Raw genomic sequence first — 16,135 nt, 5'->3', positions numbered from 1 at the left:
AATCTAGCACACACTCTTATTTGCAGCCCCGTATTTAATCAAAACATTTAGTTCGAAATCTATGCTTACCAGATCCGTGTAAAAATTAATTTTATTACTTAAATAAATAATTGCATTGATCGACACAGATACCTATGCATACGCAATAAAGTTAAACCTATATGTAATCCCAAATTGTGAAAGGAGATAAGCTCCAGATATATGTACTGTTTTGGAATTACTATGTATGTATGTATATAATAAAAGAAACAAAATCACAAACAAAACAAAAAAGTGGCTTCTATGATTTTAAAAACGATGCTAAATGCTGCTCATAAATATCACGGATATCACGACTCTTCCCTACGCCGCTTGGCCTGATTCAAATCGCGCGCCTCCTCGATGGTCGTTGGAAGCACCTTGTCCGACGTCTCGGGAAAGGCCAGGGTCAGGAAGCCACTGATCAGGGCGAAGGTGGCGAATAGGATCTGCGGGGCGTATATGTAGTACTTGGCCTGAAAGGGACAAGGACCGATAGTTAGCTGTTCGAACATGAATAGGTAAATCCGTTCTAACCAATAGAGGGGTTTGTGGGGCCAGCATGGAACCGATGCGTCCCACCATGGAGCAGAGAGACAAAAGGGTGTTTCGCACGTTGGTGGGAAAGATCTCCGAGGTGAAGAAGTACAAGATCTGGAAGCTACAAGTGATGGCTAGCTTTCCAATCAGGAACAGGGTCAGAGAACCCGCGCGGTTATCTAATGGAAAATTATATTCTACAGAACAATTAACTAAAAAGATCGTGTTCCATCACCTGCTGGCACTGCGGCAGAGGCGCCCATGCAAATGGCACAGAGCAACATCGAGGCGCAGAGGGAATAGCGCCTGCCAACTCGGTCCATGATGATCAGGGGAAGCAACAGGCCAGGGATCTGGATGAAACCGTTCAGCATGAAGTTGGTATACTTGTTGCCGCCCAGGTTAACAGAGTTTAGGCTAAGACCCAAGGTGATCAGCGTGTGCGTGAACCAACAAAGGCAACAGTTGGCTATCCGCAGCGAGAAGAACACCACGGCTCGCATTATTGGATACTGGCTCTCGTTGGCCTGGCTCAGCTTTTGTCGATTGCTGCTCAAGAGATCCTCCACCTGCTCCTCCGGCAGGGGCCGCTTGTTGATCCGCGCCGCCTGTCGCAGCACATTGGATGCCTTCTCCTCGGCACCCTGACTCAGCAGCCATCGGACGCTCTCTGGCAAGATCCACAAAAATAGGATCTGCAGCACAGCCGGAGCGTAAAGCACCCGCAGCAGCCAGCGCCAGTGCGGCACTTGGGAAGCCAGGAATCCGAGGAAGGCCTCGCCCAGCGCGTAGAAGATAGTGATGATTGTGGCCGCAGCCACTCGCCTCTTTGGACCAACCAACTCGATTGCCAGCAGGAAGGCGGTTGGAAAGAGGGTGCTACCCACGGCCATGTCTAGGAACTCGAATACCAGGAACATGGAGTAGTTGCTCGACAGCGAACGGATCACGCCCATTAGAGCACTTAAGGATCCGGCTACAGCTAGCATGGTACGTCGTCCGTATCTGGGGTAGATGTAGATGTTATTAAACTGCAATTTATCTTACCAAACAGGGACTAATTACCGATCCGCAAAGTATCCTCCAAGAGGTATGCCTACGAATTGGCCCACATTGTTTATAGTGCCCACCATGGAAAGCATCCACTCGTCCTCACAGTATATTCCAAACTGTGGAGATGAAATGTAAATATTGTTACTTTATTAGTTATTAGGTCTCCGACATTTTGTATGTCTATATACTAAATTCATATACATATGTTTAAATAAAATATATATATACGAACCAGCCAAGGCAAGATTTTTACACTTATATAATCAGTTGAATAGTAAACAAATATGTAAGAAAAGTATTAGTTTAAACAAAACTATAAAATTGATTAAAAAAATATTTAATCCAAGGTAACAAAAAACGGATATTTTAGTCTTTTTAAGTTACGCATTTTATAGACTTTAAATTAAAAACCTTTTATTTTCAGTACGCAAGTTCTTTCACGTACATTTATTGTACGTGTTTATTTCGGTGTAAAGTAATATAGATACTCAAATATGCAATAAATGTACCTACAACCTACCAGTAATTTGCAAATTCATAATCCAGAAATATTCGTTTTAATGATTGATACTGTTTCATTTACTGCCTTCTGAAAATATCTGCCTCCAACTTGTTATCAAAATAAATATTTCCCACGGAACTTCCGTCAACTTAAGAATGCCCTTATCTTTGTTTACTCACCTCCGTTGATATGGTCTTTTCCTCATCCCTGAACTTGAAGTCGCGTCCACAGGTCTCCGATGTATTAGTGAAATACTCCTGGAGGCAGTATTGTCCAGATGGGTCGGTGTATCCTGTGATAGCTCCAGATAGGTTGACGGCGTACCGATGACAGGCATCCCAGGCGGAGTTCTTGTATGGGATTGTAAAGCCCAGCCAGTCCTCCTCATAGACACTGCTGGGACTATCGCACTGCGGAACAGTACACCTGGGACAAATGGGAAATTGGAGATATGGACCAGCCAATTTATTAAAAGGCCTTTTTGCCTACCTGTGTACCACCGTACTAGCCGTGAAAACATAGGAGATGGAGAAGAACGCGTTGAAGAGCATGGGAACGCAGAGCAGAACATAGTTGATGATCTGATAGCGCCCGAACTGGCCGATCCGGACAAGAATCGCGTCCAGAGAGTTGTCCTCATCCCCGCCAGCCTTCTCCGTCGCCGCCTCCGCGTCCGCATGTCCATTGGTCTTGTGATCGGTCGGCTTGCTTCCATTTCCCTCCTTCTGGCTGGTCATAATGACTGAATTATATATTTTTACAATCAAATGCCCGCCAGCCACGTGGTGGATGCACTTCTCCTTCTAATCGGTGTTTTATAACTCGCGGCCCGCGATCTTTCCTCGTTAGCGTTGGGGCTTATTTATAGACGCTCTGGAGCGTCTCGCTGGGAGCAGTGCCACTCAACGAATGACTTAACCACATCAACAGTGCTGTGTTTTGATTCTGGTTATTATTCTCTTTCGATTGTGGCCGCTCTCGCGTTTCTATTTTTAACCCGTCTGCTCTTCTCCATATTCCCTTCTTATCGGGGTCTTATCAGGCCCCAATCCGAAACTTTATGCATCTGTGTGTGTGTACGGACACTTACCAACAATGGGAGAACTTCGAGTACCACCATCCATCCGAACGCGGTAGGTTGTATATGGGTTAGCAGAAATCAATAGATATCAACAGTGTCGCAGCTATGTTTTATCTCTCAGACGACGAGACATGGTGTCTGGTAGTGGGTAGTGTGTTGTGGTCAACAGCTGTTTCCGCCTGTTAGCTGATTGCTCCACTGGGTCAACAAGTTGGCCGACCTGGCCTGTTGGCCGCCTTATCTTACGCTATTAACGCCATGCCATTGACTTTGGGTGTCTGTTTGTCTTGACTTTACACTTGGTTTGCTCTACCAGACCATGCGATGATTAGGTGGAGGAGCAGAAACTGTATACCCAACAAGTCTAGAGCTTGAATGACTGGCTATATTCGATCGATCGGACGGTTTCCGACCAGATTGATAAATCAATGATAAGTTTCGACGAATCCACAATAAGTGAGAGCTCGTGAATTATTGGCGCGCTGTAATTGCTTGATAGATGTATGACACAACCCCTCTGAATGGCTGCCATAAATCTGTAATATCTCGCAGAAAGGCATGTCATCCAGCTGATAAGCTCCGATTCTAAACGGAATTATGTAGATAAATAAATAGTTAAATACTAATGCTTTTTGTTTAAGCCTTTTGACAGTTAGCCCCCTTGCAAAACCAAGTGTACAAAACAATCGAATAATATGTATACAAATGTATACATTTACAAACATAAGTACATACATATGTATAGTTATTAAATATAATGCTGAAGTTCCAATTTCTCCAAGTTGATAACATGTTTTTCAGTATTACATAGTAATACGATTCGTACGTGTATAACACTTACAATACCATATAAAATGTTGGTTTTACTCGGACGACTTTATCAAAGTAACCAGTCGAAATAACTAAGTACATAATTAATGGAAAATATATAATTGCTTAGTTTTTGATAATTAAATGTTATAATTCGGTATTTTTAGTTCAGTTTTGAAAACATATAATTACATTTGATTTTGATTTTCATTTTAATAAGGCATCATAGGGCTTCCAGAGGAAATAAATGTTGCATACTCTTTTAACGTCACCTTTGCCACTGTCGATATACATATGTACTTACAATTAACCTTTGCAAATATGCTGGTGAAGAAAAACTACAATCTGCAATGTGTCTGACCACAGAAACTGGGGACGCGATAATTTCGATTAGACAGCACTTTTTACCAATTTTTCCTTAGGTATACTCTTATCCAGGGCGCGAGCTTCAGCCAGCGTTGTGGGTAGCACCTTGTTCGTTGTCTCCGGGAAAAACAAAACCAATACCGAGCAGGTGAAACAAAATAATGCGAATAGTAGGTGGGGCCCATATTTGTAGTAGGGGATCTGCACGGGGAAGTTGATTGGCACTGGTTAGATATTAACTTCTAATAGAAGAGCTTCTTACCAATAGAGTGGTCTGGGGAGACAGCATGGAGCCAAAGCGACCCATACAGGAGCAGAAGGAGAGCATGCAGTTCCTGCAGTTTGTGGGGAAGATCTCGGAGGTAAAGAAATACAGGATCATAAAGCTGCCTGTGGACGTCATTTTTGCAAGGAAGTACAGTGTGGAAGAGGTCACAGGGTACACTTATCAAGCACAAACATTTTTTATTTTTAGTTAACCACAAAATAGGTTCCATGCTTACCTGCATCCGTCGCAGCCACTGCAAGGAGAAGGACTGCACAAGTGAACTGGCAGGAGCTGAGCGCCCGTCGCCGTCCTATCCAGTTCATAAGTGTTGTAGCCATCAGGATGCCAGGCAGCTGCATAAGACCAGTCATGCTGAAGTTCTCGAACTTGCTGCCACTTAACTGGGCTGAGTGCAGACTCAGACCCAGGGCGACCAGGGTGTGGGTGAACCACACAAAGCAGCACAGAGCAGTGCGACAGCCCAAGGCCTGGAAGATCTGACGGAAACTATAGTGACCCCCGGCTGCGGAAGACTGGGCCACCATTCGGCGATTTGAGAGGATCAGTTCGTTAAGCTGGTGCTCCGACAGTTCTTTTCGGTTTATTTGCGCCACCCTCCGTAGTATGGTCTGAGCGTCCATCTCCTTCGACTGGCTGAGCAACCACCGCACGCTCTCCGACAGCACGGAAATGAAAACCAAATGAAGCAGAGCTGGGGTATATAACACCCGTAGAAGCACACGCCAGTCGGGCAGATACTTGGCCATGTAGCCCATAAGGGCCTCTGCCAGGCCGTAGGTCAGGCTGATCGTGGTGGCCGCCAACACGCGATACTTGGGGCCAACTAGCTCCACGGCGAGAAGGAAGGCGGTGGGAAAGAGCGTACTCCCCACGACCATGTCTAGGAACTCCAAGCAAAGAAAGCTGTAGTACTCCGGCGCGTGTGAGCGAGCGAGTCCTGCAATGGAACTCAGGATTCCCGCGGATACCAGTATAAATTTCCGCCCATATCTTAATAAGAAACAAGAGAGAACGCTATAGTCGAGTTCCCCGACTATCTGATACCCGTTACTCAGCTAGTGAAAGTGCGAAGGAGGTCTTCAACACTGACAGTTTTTGGCGGTTTGTGGGCGTTATAGTGGGCGTGGCAAAAAGTTTTTTGGCAAATCGATAGAAATTTACAAGACTAATACAAAAATGAAAAAATATCAAAACATTTTTCAAAAGTGTGGGCGTGGCAGCTTTGGGCGGTTTGTGGGCGTTAATCTCAACTTTCTAGCTTTTGTAGTTCCTGAGATCTCGACGTTCATACGGACAGACAGACGGACGGACAGACGGACGGACAGACGGACATGGCCAAATCGACTAGGCTATTGATCCTGATCAAGAATATATATACTTTATATGGTCGGAAACGCTTCCTTCTGCCTGTTACAAACTTTTCAACGAATCTAGTATACCCTTTTACTCTACGAGTAACGGGTATAAAAAATGGATATCAGCAGGCAGGTTTAAACAAGAGAGAATGCAATAGTCGAGTTTCCCGATCCGTTCTTATACCCGTTACTCAGCTATTGGAAGTGCGTAGGAGAGACTTCAACACTGACATTTTTTGGCGGTTTGTGGCAAGAGTGTGTGATTCGGCGTGGCAAAAAGTTTTTGTGCAAATCGACAGATATTTACAGGACTGACAAAAATGTGAAAAAATATCACAACTTTTCTTAAAAGTGTGGCCGTGGTCGGTTTGTGGGCGTTATAGTGGGCGTGGCAACATGGGTCAACAAACTTGTGCTGCGTCTATGTCTCTGGAGTCTACATGCTCAGTCGCAACTTTCTTGCTTTTAAAGTTCCTGAGATCTCGATCTTCATACGGACGGGCCGACGGACATATTCAAATCGACACCGATATTGATCCTGACCAAAAATATTTATACTTTATAAGGCCGGAAACGCTTCCTTTTGCTTGTTACATACTTTTCAGCGAATCTAGTATACCCTTTTACTCTACGAGTAACGGGTATAAAACAAGGGAGTACATCGACTGTCATATACCCGTCACTCAGCTTGTAGGAGTGCGACTACGATAGTAAAAGTTTTTACTCTACGACTGGCGGGTATAAAAATAAGACAACCTTTATACATTTATTAAACATATAAAAATACAATGGCATAGCTACACAACCAAACTTACTTCATGAACATTTTGGCAACGATAAGCGTTTTCTATCGGCTTTAATAAACCAAAATGTTGTACAGAAACATTCAAATATTTTACTCGTAAAGTAAATTCTTTGAAAAATATGTTACAGTACATATACAATTTTAATCAGGTTTAATAGTCAGTATAGTCGATCTGGCATCTTAAGTTGTTTCCAAATTTTCCACACCCACTCTCTGTATTCAATATTTTGTTAGTTTTGTACATTTCTATCTATTTGTAAAATGAAAAATTCTACGACCACAATTTGGAAATTAAATACTTTTATGGTGGGTTACAAATAAAAGCGGACCAAATTATATTACGGAACTACTTGTACTTAAAAATGAGATTTCTGTTTTATTCTTACCGATCGGCGAAATAACCTCCTAGTGGTATTCCCACAAACTGTCCAATATTGTTTACTGTTCCCACCATAGACAGTTTCCATTGGTCAGCACAGAATAGGCCAAACTGTTGTAATATAAATTAGATCAAAATACAAATACCTTAAAAGCCTTAAACCTTGAAACCCACCTCAGTTGCTATTGTCTTCTCGTCGTCCCTCAGCTTATAGCCAGCATCGCAGGGAACTCGCTGACCCATATCAAAGCTACTGACATTGCACGAAGGTTCACCTGCGATGTCGTTTCGCACGGCGTACCGCTCACACTGAACCCAGTTCCCGTGGGGCTGGGGAGTGGTAAAATTTAGGAATTGTTCTTCATACCTGGAGTCCAATCCATCGCACAGGGTGATGTTGCACCTATGAGGAATTTCCAACTAAAACGAGCAGCCCAAAACAATTTCACTAACTCACCTATGGGGCACATCACCAGCGGTGAAGACGTAGGAAATGGAGTAGAAGGCGTTGCAGATGATGGGCAGGCAAAGCAATATGTAGTTGAAGACCTGAAAGGGTCCGAACTGGCCAATCTCAACGATGATCGCGTCCAGTTGGTTCTCTTCCGACGTTTTCGTTGGGTCTATGTCATTTGGTCCGGATTTAGGCTTCTCCGGACCCACCTCTTCTTGGCTGAGCTTTAGCATGCTGCTGCCGATTTCGCCAAGCACCATCAAGTGACTGAATCCGGTTTGAAAAGCCGCACGCAAGATGTCTAGGGCCCCTAATTGGTTAAGTTATTCACGGCGGAGAAATCTGTCCGCAGTTTCCATGACGCTATGTTCAATTACTTTAGCACGGCCACAAAAGCTAGAATTTAATTGCCAGAATACGTAGTGGCTATGAACGGCTCTAATGCAGCTGTATTTTAATGCTGTCAGGTGAATAAACTTTCAGCTTATGCTGCAGGAAAAAAGTTCGGCCATTGTAATATAATTATACTTTTATTGTTCAGATTCAATGAAAGAATTAAAAATATCACTTGATCTTGTTGTTTTTGTCGTAAAAGTGTGCTTGAATGTGGGCAAATAAAAGGACAATAAAACTAATATTTAAATAGGTTACAAATACTTTTTAGGTTTTTAAAGCAAAGTTTAAAGGAGACTTGGAAAAATACAAGTAAAAATACAGTTATAATGAATGTACCAAAAAGTATCGATCGTAAATCTGGTTACGTATGGCAACTACAGCATAAGAGAGCGACGAGCTAGTTCTTTTTACAACCTACAGCTTAGGAGTTTTTTCACGTAAGCTCAGTTGCATAAATTACCGAAAGCTGGAGTATTCGAGCGGGTGTTTTGTTTCAAACATAATTGTCAATAAATAATGTGCCCTAAAATTACAAAATACATTTCGATCAATCTGAGGCGTAATAAAAAAGCTTTTTGAGTTCACTACTTTGCTACGTTAATATCAATCTCATCGATTTTCAATATGATAATTTAAGATTAAACTAGTTTAACGAGGAATGTAGATCGCCTACAGGTTATACATGGGATTACTAGTAGCGTCAAACAACTGCGTTCCTGTGGACTCAATCATGGACCTCAGGGCTATACTCCGCTGCTTGGCCACCGCCTTGCGTAGCGTTAACTCAAACACATTGTCCTCGTCTATGTTATCCATCGGCATGTGATCCCTGTGTCCATCTTTTCGATCAGGATTTTTAAAGACAAGCTCCTCGTTTTCATACAAGATACATGTCTCGGCAAATTCCGTGGCGAAATACTGTGCGGTGTTGCGATTTTTAATCGCTTCGCTGGGAAAGCATTGCAATAATTCTTCAAAGCTCAGCTCAGCCACCAAATTGTTTAAAATCTCTGTAAAATGATATGCCGATTAATTACGTAAGTAGTGTAAAATTGTAGAAGCTACAAACCCGTTATATGTGCTTTCCAATTGGGCAGCGCCTCCTGCTTGCTGAGTATTTTCCGCAATAGGCTCTCCCAATGCTTTGGAGTGAACCCGCAAGACTGCAAGTGAACCACAATTAATTATTAAAGAAATATAATTTTATTACTTATATAAAACACTAAAACTTTTAAGATCGTGAGCCTTACCTTTCCATACTGCCACAAAAAGGCGGGACAGAAACTAAGCAGGTAGTTTATGGCCAAATTCTTGGGCAACACTATTACCAGAAAACTGTCTATGCCGATTAAATTGGGCGTTTTTTGTATAAAGGCGAGAAACTCCGAGACGATCTCACGATCCACCTTGGTAGAAGCTAACAGACTCTGTATCTTCAGGGTGAGGGTCAGCAACTCGTTATGCCAGCTAAGAAAGCGCACCTCGAACTCTCCGTCGTCCTTGTTCGGGTAGCTAAAATCGCTACGTTCAAAAGGCGGAAGGCGGTTCAGATACTGCGGTCGCTCCAACAAGCAGGGAATTGGACGAATGTATACCTTGATGTGGCGATCATACTCCTCTCCCTCAGGCAGTTTATAGTCCGGAATAAAGGGCACAAAAATAAGCTTGCCGGCCAACGGATCATTGGGGTTCCTTATAATCGGTTTTGCGCTGTAATTAGGTGCCATGCCCACCATGTACGAAATGCATTCCATTCGCAGGTTCAAAAACTCCTCGCGGCTCGTTTGTTGCTCGACGTCCGCTGATTGCAGATCTGTGATGAGATCACTTAGAGCCTTTAGCCGGCCCATGTACATTCGAAACAGGATCTTCAGACCCTTAAGATTAGTCGCAACCACATCGTCATCAGCCTGGGGCTGTGAGAGCGAGGCATTTGAATTGCGCTTCTGAAAAGGCGAGGACTGTTGTTCCTGCAGCTGGTCATAGACAATTCGCTGCTGCCTGCCACTGATCGACAGGCTCGCCGATCGCTCTTCGTGTGCCGAACTGGCGCAAGAGCTGGACAGTGACTGGGCATCTGCCTCGCTGTGCAGCGAGGGAGCCCGCGAACTGCTACACTCCTCGTCGTAATCGTCGTCCAGCTGTGGCGGTGTTTGCGAACGAATCTCGTGGGCTTGCAAAGACGAGCTTACATCGTAGAGATCATAGAAGTACACTTGAAGAATGTTTACGAACACCTTCTGAGAGGTCTGGTATCCCTTTTGACCGATGTGCGAAGCGATATAGTTAAGAAAGAGCTGCAGAATCACGTCCAGCGTCATGCTGTGCTCGATGCAAAGGGCATGGATGAAAGCATCACTAATAGCTTCGATCAGTGCTGGCTGCTCGTTGGCCAACAGAATGGTCTCGCAGAAGTCCGAGAAAGATACTATGGTACTCGGAGCTGGCGTTCCAACCGGAGTTGTTTTGTTTTTCGCCCCCATCCGTCGGCTTCTTTTAGCTCGTAAGCTTGATGCCTGGGAGTCAGTATGCTGTTGATGGCGTCGCTGAAAAATCACAGTACTGTCGTCGAACATAACATTCTTGTTCCGTATTAAAGCAGTGGCTAGGTTGCGTCTTGTGGACTTTGAAACTACTTCCTGCGCAAGCAAATAGTTGGACATACGGCAAGCAGTCACAGCTAGCAGAAGATTTTCATCGGGGGAACTAATTAGTAAATATATTAAATTATATTAACATATTTTTACAGAAATAAGTCAACAACTTACAGTTTGTCCAAGTATTTCAGGTAGTTTATCAACTCCCCACTTATGGAGTCCGCTACAACAGGTGAAACTAGCATTATTTGCGGGATTTCCAAAGGGGCATGTTTAATGAACATGTTAAGGAACTCCAGCGAAAGTGAAACCTGCTTGTAACCTTGTTGCATGACCCGAGCTGGCGTAAAATACGGACGAACTGTCTGGTTCAAAAAGGCCGACTTCAATCGATCTGTTCCCAGGCTGAGAAGGAACAGCTTAACTGTGTAGATCAAACCGGAGAGCTCAGGTGGGTTCACGCTTCCCTCACTGTCCATAAAATTCTGTACGTAGTTATTGAAAATATCTACCAGATGAAGCTGACACATTCTGTAGAACCCTGTAGCCTGGAGATATACTTCTTGTTTGTTTGAACTGTTCAAGAGTGTATGGTTAGTAATATGATTATACCTTTATAAAGCTACATTTTATTTATGTACATAAAAAAAAATTCGAAAGATTTTAAATGTGGTATATCGATAGTAATTGGGAGGACACATGATAAAATCGAAAAATGATCGGAACATTTTCGAAAATAGTGGGGGACGTTAGAGTGGGTGTGGCCAACTCGTTATTGATATATCGTAATAATAGTAATCGTAATATCGTAATAATTGCCAAGACGATCATAAAACAAGAAGGGAGGCTAGGCAACTTGAAGTTTATATAGCCTTGCAGTAACTATATATTTATACCTATTGCCACTATATGATCTAATGGTCCGATTCGCACAGGATCTGGCCATGTCCGTCTGTCCACATGAACGTTAAGATTAAGCATGCCATGCACCTTCCAGACATAGACGCAAGCAAGTTTGTTTCCAAATGTTGCCACGCCCACTCTAACGCCTAAAAACCGTCCAAGGCTGTCACGTCGAAACTTTTGGAAAATGTTAAATTTGTTTCTTTTTATAATTTTGTTCCTCAATTTCTACCGATATTCCAGAAAATGTTGAAATTTCTCGTTCACGCTTTCACCAGCCGAGTAAGGGGATTCTGATAATCGGAGAACTAGACTATAAAATTCTCTTTTGTCAAAACTTAAATGTTTGAACGAAACAGTTTACAGTAATGTGGAGACAGACGGACGGACATGCTCAGATCGACTCGGCTGGTAATCCTGATCAATAATATAAATACATTATAGGACCTCTACCTGTTACATACTTTAATGCTAGGTTTGGCAAGCTCAAGTGTATATACCCTTGCAGTTCAAACCAGGTTGTAAGCCTGATGCTGATCAACAAAATTTATAAGAGGTTAAGTTTAAGGTCCTTACCGTATTGAGAAGTCCGCCAGTTTTCTGCAGTTTGCCATGAACATTTTCCGAAGCCGCTGCTCCCGTTCCGCTCCCAAGCGCTCGCCCTGCAGCGTGAGACCTAATCGCAGCATGACATGCGCCTCCTCCATGAGATCGTAGAAGTTAGAGCTGCTTGCACTGCGATACGATTCCGCAATGCCTTCAAGATCCTCTACGACGCAATCCACTCGAGGTACCTCTAGGTTGTACAGCGTCCACTCGTTGGCCATCGTCGAGGATTGGACTGCACTGCTGCTCCTAAGCAGACTACTGTGTTTCGCCTTCGCTTCGGCCAGTAGGCGTGCGGCAATGTTTCTCTTGACAGCTACTACTTGAGTGCCAGGAACCTCGCCCATGCTTCGCCGCTTGTGCTGCTCCAGAGCTGCATTCGTGATGAGCACGAGCTGCTCTCGGTTCACACAAACAAATTGAACATGCATAAACGCTGACAGACCCACAACGGCGATGGGGGAACTCACATCTGGAGCTGACTCCTCTGGGAACAAACAGCCAATCGAAGGGTACTCGAAACGATTGTGAAAGAGCTTGTGACCAATCCGTGAGGTGTGCGTTTCGACAGACTCCGAGGTCACTGCATACACGACATAGTCGTTGATTTGGACCTGGATAACCGGCGCCGTGAAGCTGTAGCTGGCCACAGGCTTTTCGTTCTCACTATACCACTTCCCTTGCGCGGAAAACTGGTACAGAAAGCCGTCCACACTACTGGCCACCAGGAGGGCGTGTCCTATGCACCTCTGATGCTGTGAAGACTTAAGGGTCCTGCGGTTCACGTGCTTAAAGGTGGTCACAGCACTGGGCACCTGTTGGTTGCCCATGTCATACTCATCGTCTTCCTGGTCTATTTCCTGGCAATTCCTTTGGTAGATGGCCTTGAGATCCATACAACGAAAAATGTCGAGAACACGGGGTTGATTCTCCGAGGTCTTCATACAGATCTGCAAAAGCTTGCGCACGTCATATTGCACCGACGCATCATCAAGATGACTGCTCCCGGCTATGCCCCTCACATTCATTGCCTTAGCCTCGTTCACCAGCTTGATTTTAATGTCTGCAGCGCGCTGAGGGCTAATTGTTATATCTTGGTTGTCATCCTGACTCTTTCCTGCTCCGTAATCTGAAGTCTCGTCCCACTGAGATCGCAATTCCGGTTCAAATTCCCTGCCGTACGCATTGTTAACTAGCTTGGCCACGTTAAAGTCTAACGGTGACCGTCCAGGCAAGGCACCATTTATGACAACCTGTGCTTTTGCACTGCTCGTCGATTGCAGGGAGTCGCTCTCGCAGCTCTGCTGACTGTGACTGGAACTGACTGCGCCCCCACCTGCGCCGCTGGCACTGGCCTTACTACCGAAGCTTAGGGATTCCGAGAGCGGCTCGTCTCCGCCACCATAGTCGTTGTCCAGACAGCTTAAATCCTGCCCTCCACTGGCTCTGCTAGTGAGTGCATCCACCACCTTGAAGGCTACGCAGTATCGATGACTGAGACAGACGATTACGTTCTCCGCCAGACACAGACGCACTGGCACGAAATTTAGTTGCACGAAGAACTTAAAGGGCAGAAAGTCGATGAAAGCAAACCTAGGCTGCGTGTTCTCATGAACGCACTGGGTGTATTCGTAGAGGTAAATCCTGTCGCGACTGCTTACAATTATGTTTCCCGATGTCTGGCAGCACTGCACCAGCTCCGGCGGACTACGTAACGGGAGCTCAATCACATCGATACTCTCCACCAACGGCGTTTTGGGCGTGGTCATCGAAGCTATTCGAATGGTAATGGGCAGCTCGTTAAGCCGACTGTCTGGGAACTTCCAGAAGTTGGCGTAAATGCGTACGAACATCTTTGTGTCATCCTCGGAGCAGACTGTATTGCTGTTGCTGCTCGATGTGCAGCTAATGGTGGAGGAGGAATGCACCGGACTGCCCGCCTGTTCTTTTTCAAGAGTAAGAAGGTACTTGCCTATGAGAATATAAAGCTTTAGTTTCTTTTTAGAGAGATATGGATATTTACTCACCAGCTTCACAGTAAATAAGTTGCACCACTTCGCCCACCGTAGCCAGCGTGCTCCTGCTTGGAGTCCTCTCATCACCTGCCGTGGTGGTGGATTCTCCTGCCGTCTCATTGGATTGACCAACGTTTTCCGGTGCCGTTCTCCTGGAGTCCTCAGACTGGGCCTGCTTGGCACCTATATCGTAGATCTCGATGAACTGTTCCGCACTGCTGATGGCTATGCGGTTGTTCCCGATCAGGCTGGCCGCCAGGATGTCACCGTTTAGGGCATACGTCTCCTGCCTAGCAAAGTTGTAGGCCTGCAGTATTTTTACCATGTCGGCTCACTACAAAAAAAATTAGAGTGATTCTTTCAATACTCAAGAATTGCAAACTACGCCCTGAGCTTAGTGGAGTGACTTCATCGCCGGACGTACACAGACTGATGGTCTCACCGTAAATTAGCCACTAGAGGGACAGAGAAAGGGAGAATTCCGAATGACAGCGGATTGGAGGACCGCTTAGCGGGGCTAAAGTGGTTCTTGTTTGGGCATGTGAACCATTAGCATAATTGTGCGCTTATGCTGGGGTCAGGGATTGGAAGAGTGGTTGAGGGAATGAGGGCTAGGTCTAGCGCATATGGGCTAGAGCTAAAGGTGGGACTTTTGAAGAGTGAAGCAATAAAATTTAATTAGAGTTAGCACTAGAATATTTTGGTATACACCACTGGTGCTCACAAATATCTTTCGGGATTGATTAATCTACTCCGTAAGAGGTAAAACAATGAATAAGTTAGATTCTAAACAAAAAGCTGTCATTCCTAAATTTTTCAACGTTTTTCTTGCCAATTTCGAGTATATCAACTCTAGCGTTCACAATACACCTAATACACCGAATAAAAATAACAAAAAGCTACTCTTTTTCATTCATTATCCATCTTTCAGAATCAAAAGTATGTAAACGAACTTGTGCTCACATCTGGCACGATGAAGTATCACAATAGGTCAGTGCTGCACCTTTCACTTCAGCTGGAAGTTCTGCGGTGTCGTTCGTTTTGACCATAAAGTAAACAGACAAGAAATTGGGTCACGACAGTATACAAAAACACGCCTTTCCTGATTTCCGCCGCCCACTACCACCGCATTCCACTGGCATTACAGTCAGCTCGGTATCCCAACCCCGATTCCGAGTAGCTATACGTGAGTTAGCCTAATTAAGCCATTGGACATACGCTGAACATACATTCGGAGCATCAATCAAAAGAGCCGGCAAGGAGGAGGAGCACGGAAACGGGGTAGCCGGAAATAGAGCGCCCTACAAGGTTGGACATTTATTTCTGGTCGCTCAATCAAATCAATAAATTCCGCGCCCGTAATCCGAGCATTGACCCAAATAAACTTGGTATATGACAAAGCCAGGATATGAAAATGTGTGTGGAAGGGAACGGGGAGTCACCAAGAGACGTGTATGTGTGTATGTGTATGTCAATTGCATTTCGGCAGCGGCTTAAAGGGAAAAATCAATACCTAAGCCATTTGTTAGGTGCAGCTAGCAACTTGGCTAATATTTTACACATTGGCAATGTCTTACGTATAAACTGATTTTTATATATTTCACACAGGAAATCAATATAGAAAGGGTATAAGGATTTTTGAAATGCATAATTTTACCGCTTCGGCGTAGGTGTTCGCGCAAATTGTGTTAATTTTTAATATGCTGTAGTTATGCCGCATCAATAATACTCCTCGCCGGACCGCACATTTTAATATTTATTCGTTTGTTTATATTTTTACCGAGTGAGAAAAAACAAACATAAAAATTTCCAATATAGTGTGACCAAGTCTTGCTCTCTGAAAAATATTGTGATTTGTGAATTAGGAATAGATAAGAATTTTTCAAACTTCTGTATCAGTATAATATAAGGGAGACTTTAAAAGTATGAAATTTACTGCTATTGGAAAGATGCTGGCAAAACTTTG

The 16,135-nt window shown here is 44.2% G+C and overlaps 3 protein-coding genes across 5 annotated transcripts; all 3 read right to left on the bottom strand.

The window, feature by feature from the left end:
* Window positions 1-65: 65 nt before the first annotated feature.
* On the bottom strand, window positions 66-3,803 carry LOC120449307 (organic cation transporter protein-like). The gene is made up of 6 exons (XM_039631698.2): window positions 2,603-3,803; window positions 2,293-2,539; window positions 1,624-1,727; window positions 794-1,563; window positions 556-737; window positions 66-494 (listed from the first exon to the last, which is right to left on the bottom strand). Exons 1-6 carry the CDS (start codon window positions 2,848-2,850, stop codon window positions 330-332), a joined length of 1,716 nt encoding a protein of 571 aa, XP_039487632.1. The 5' UTR covers window positions 2,851-3,803; the 3' UTR covers window positions 66-329.
* Window positions 3,804-4,104: 301 nt separating this feature from the next.
* LOC120450462 (solute carrier family 22 member 3-like) lies at window positions 4,105-8,085 on the bottom strand. 2 transcript variants are annotated; one of them, XM_039633482.2, is made up of 6 exons: window positions 7,656-8,085; window positions 7,373-7,601; window positions 7,206-7,309; window positions 4,874-5,649; window positions 4,633-4,814; window positions 4,105-4,571 (listed from the first exon to the last, which is right to left on the bottom strand). In XM_039633482.2, the coding sequence occupies exons 1-6, from the start codon at window positions 7,910-7,912 to the stop codon at window positions 4,395-4,397; spliced, it is 1,725 nt and encodes a 574-aa protein (XP_039489416.1). In that variant the 5' UTR covers window positions 7,913-8,085; the 3' UTR covers window positions 4,105-4,394. The 2 variants fall into 2 exon arrangements, with proteins under 2 accessions (XP_039489416.1, XP_039489418.1); XM_039633484.2 differs by having other exon boundaries at window positions 4,874-5,607.
* Window positions 8,086-8,229: 144 nt separating this feature from the next.
* On the bottom strand, window positions 8,230-16,007 carry LOC120450460. 2 transcript variants are annotated; one of them, XM_039633479.2, is made up of 7 exons: window positions 15,827-16,004; window positions 14,182-14,503; window positions 12,125-14,126; window positions 10,817-11,221; window positions 9,299-10,754; window positions 9,118-9,211; window positions 8,230-9,058 (listed from the first exon to the last, which is right to left on the bottom strand). In XM_039633479.2, the coding sequence occupies exons 2-7, from the start codon at window positions 14,492-14,494 to the stop codon at window positions 8,718-8,720; spliced, it is 4,611 nt and encodes a 1,536-aa protein (XP_039489413.1). In that variant the 5' UTR covers window positions 14,495-14,503; window positions 15,827-16,004; the 3' UTR covers window positions 8,230-8,717. The 2 variants fall into 2 exon arrangements, with proteins under 2 accessions (XP_039489413.1, XP_039489414.1); XM_039633480.2 differs by lacking the exons at window positions 8,230-9,058; window positions 9,118-9,211 and having other exon boundaries at window positions 9,435-9,569; window positions 9,644-10,754; window positions 15,827-16,007.
* Between the last annotated feature and the right edge of the window lie 128 nt (window positions 16,008-16,135).

This window comes from Drosophila santomea, chromosome 3L (assembly GCF_016746245.2).
Source record: "Drosophila santomea strain STO CAGO 1482 chromosome 3L, Prin_Dsan_1.1, whole genome shotgun sequence".
NCBI lineage: Eukaryota > Metazoa > Arthropoda > Insecta > Diptera > Drosophilidae > Drosophila > Drosophila santomea.
Note: the sequence above shows the minus strand (reverse complement) of the source record. Positions and strands in the feature narration are given on the sequence as shown.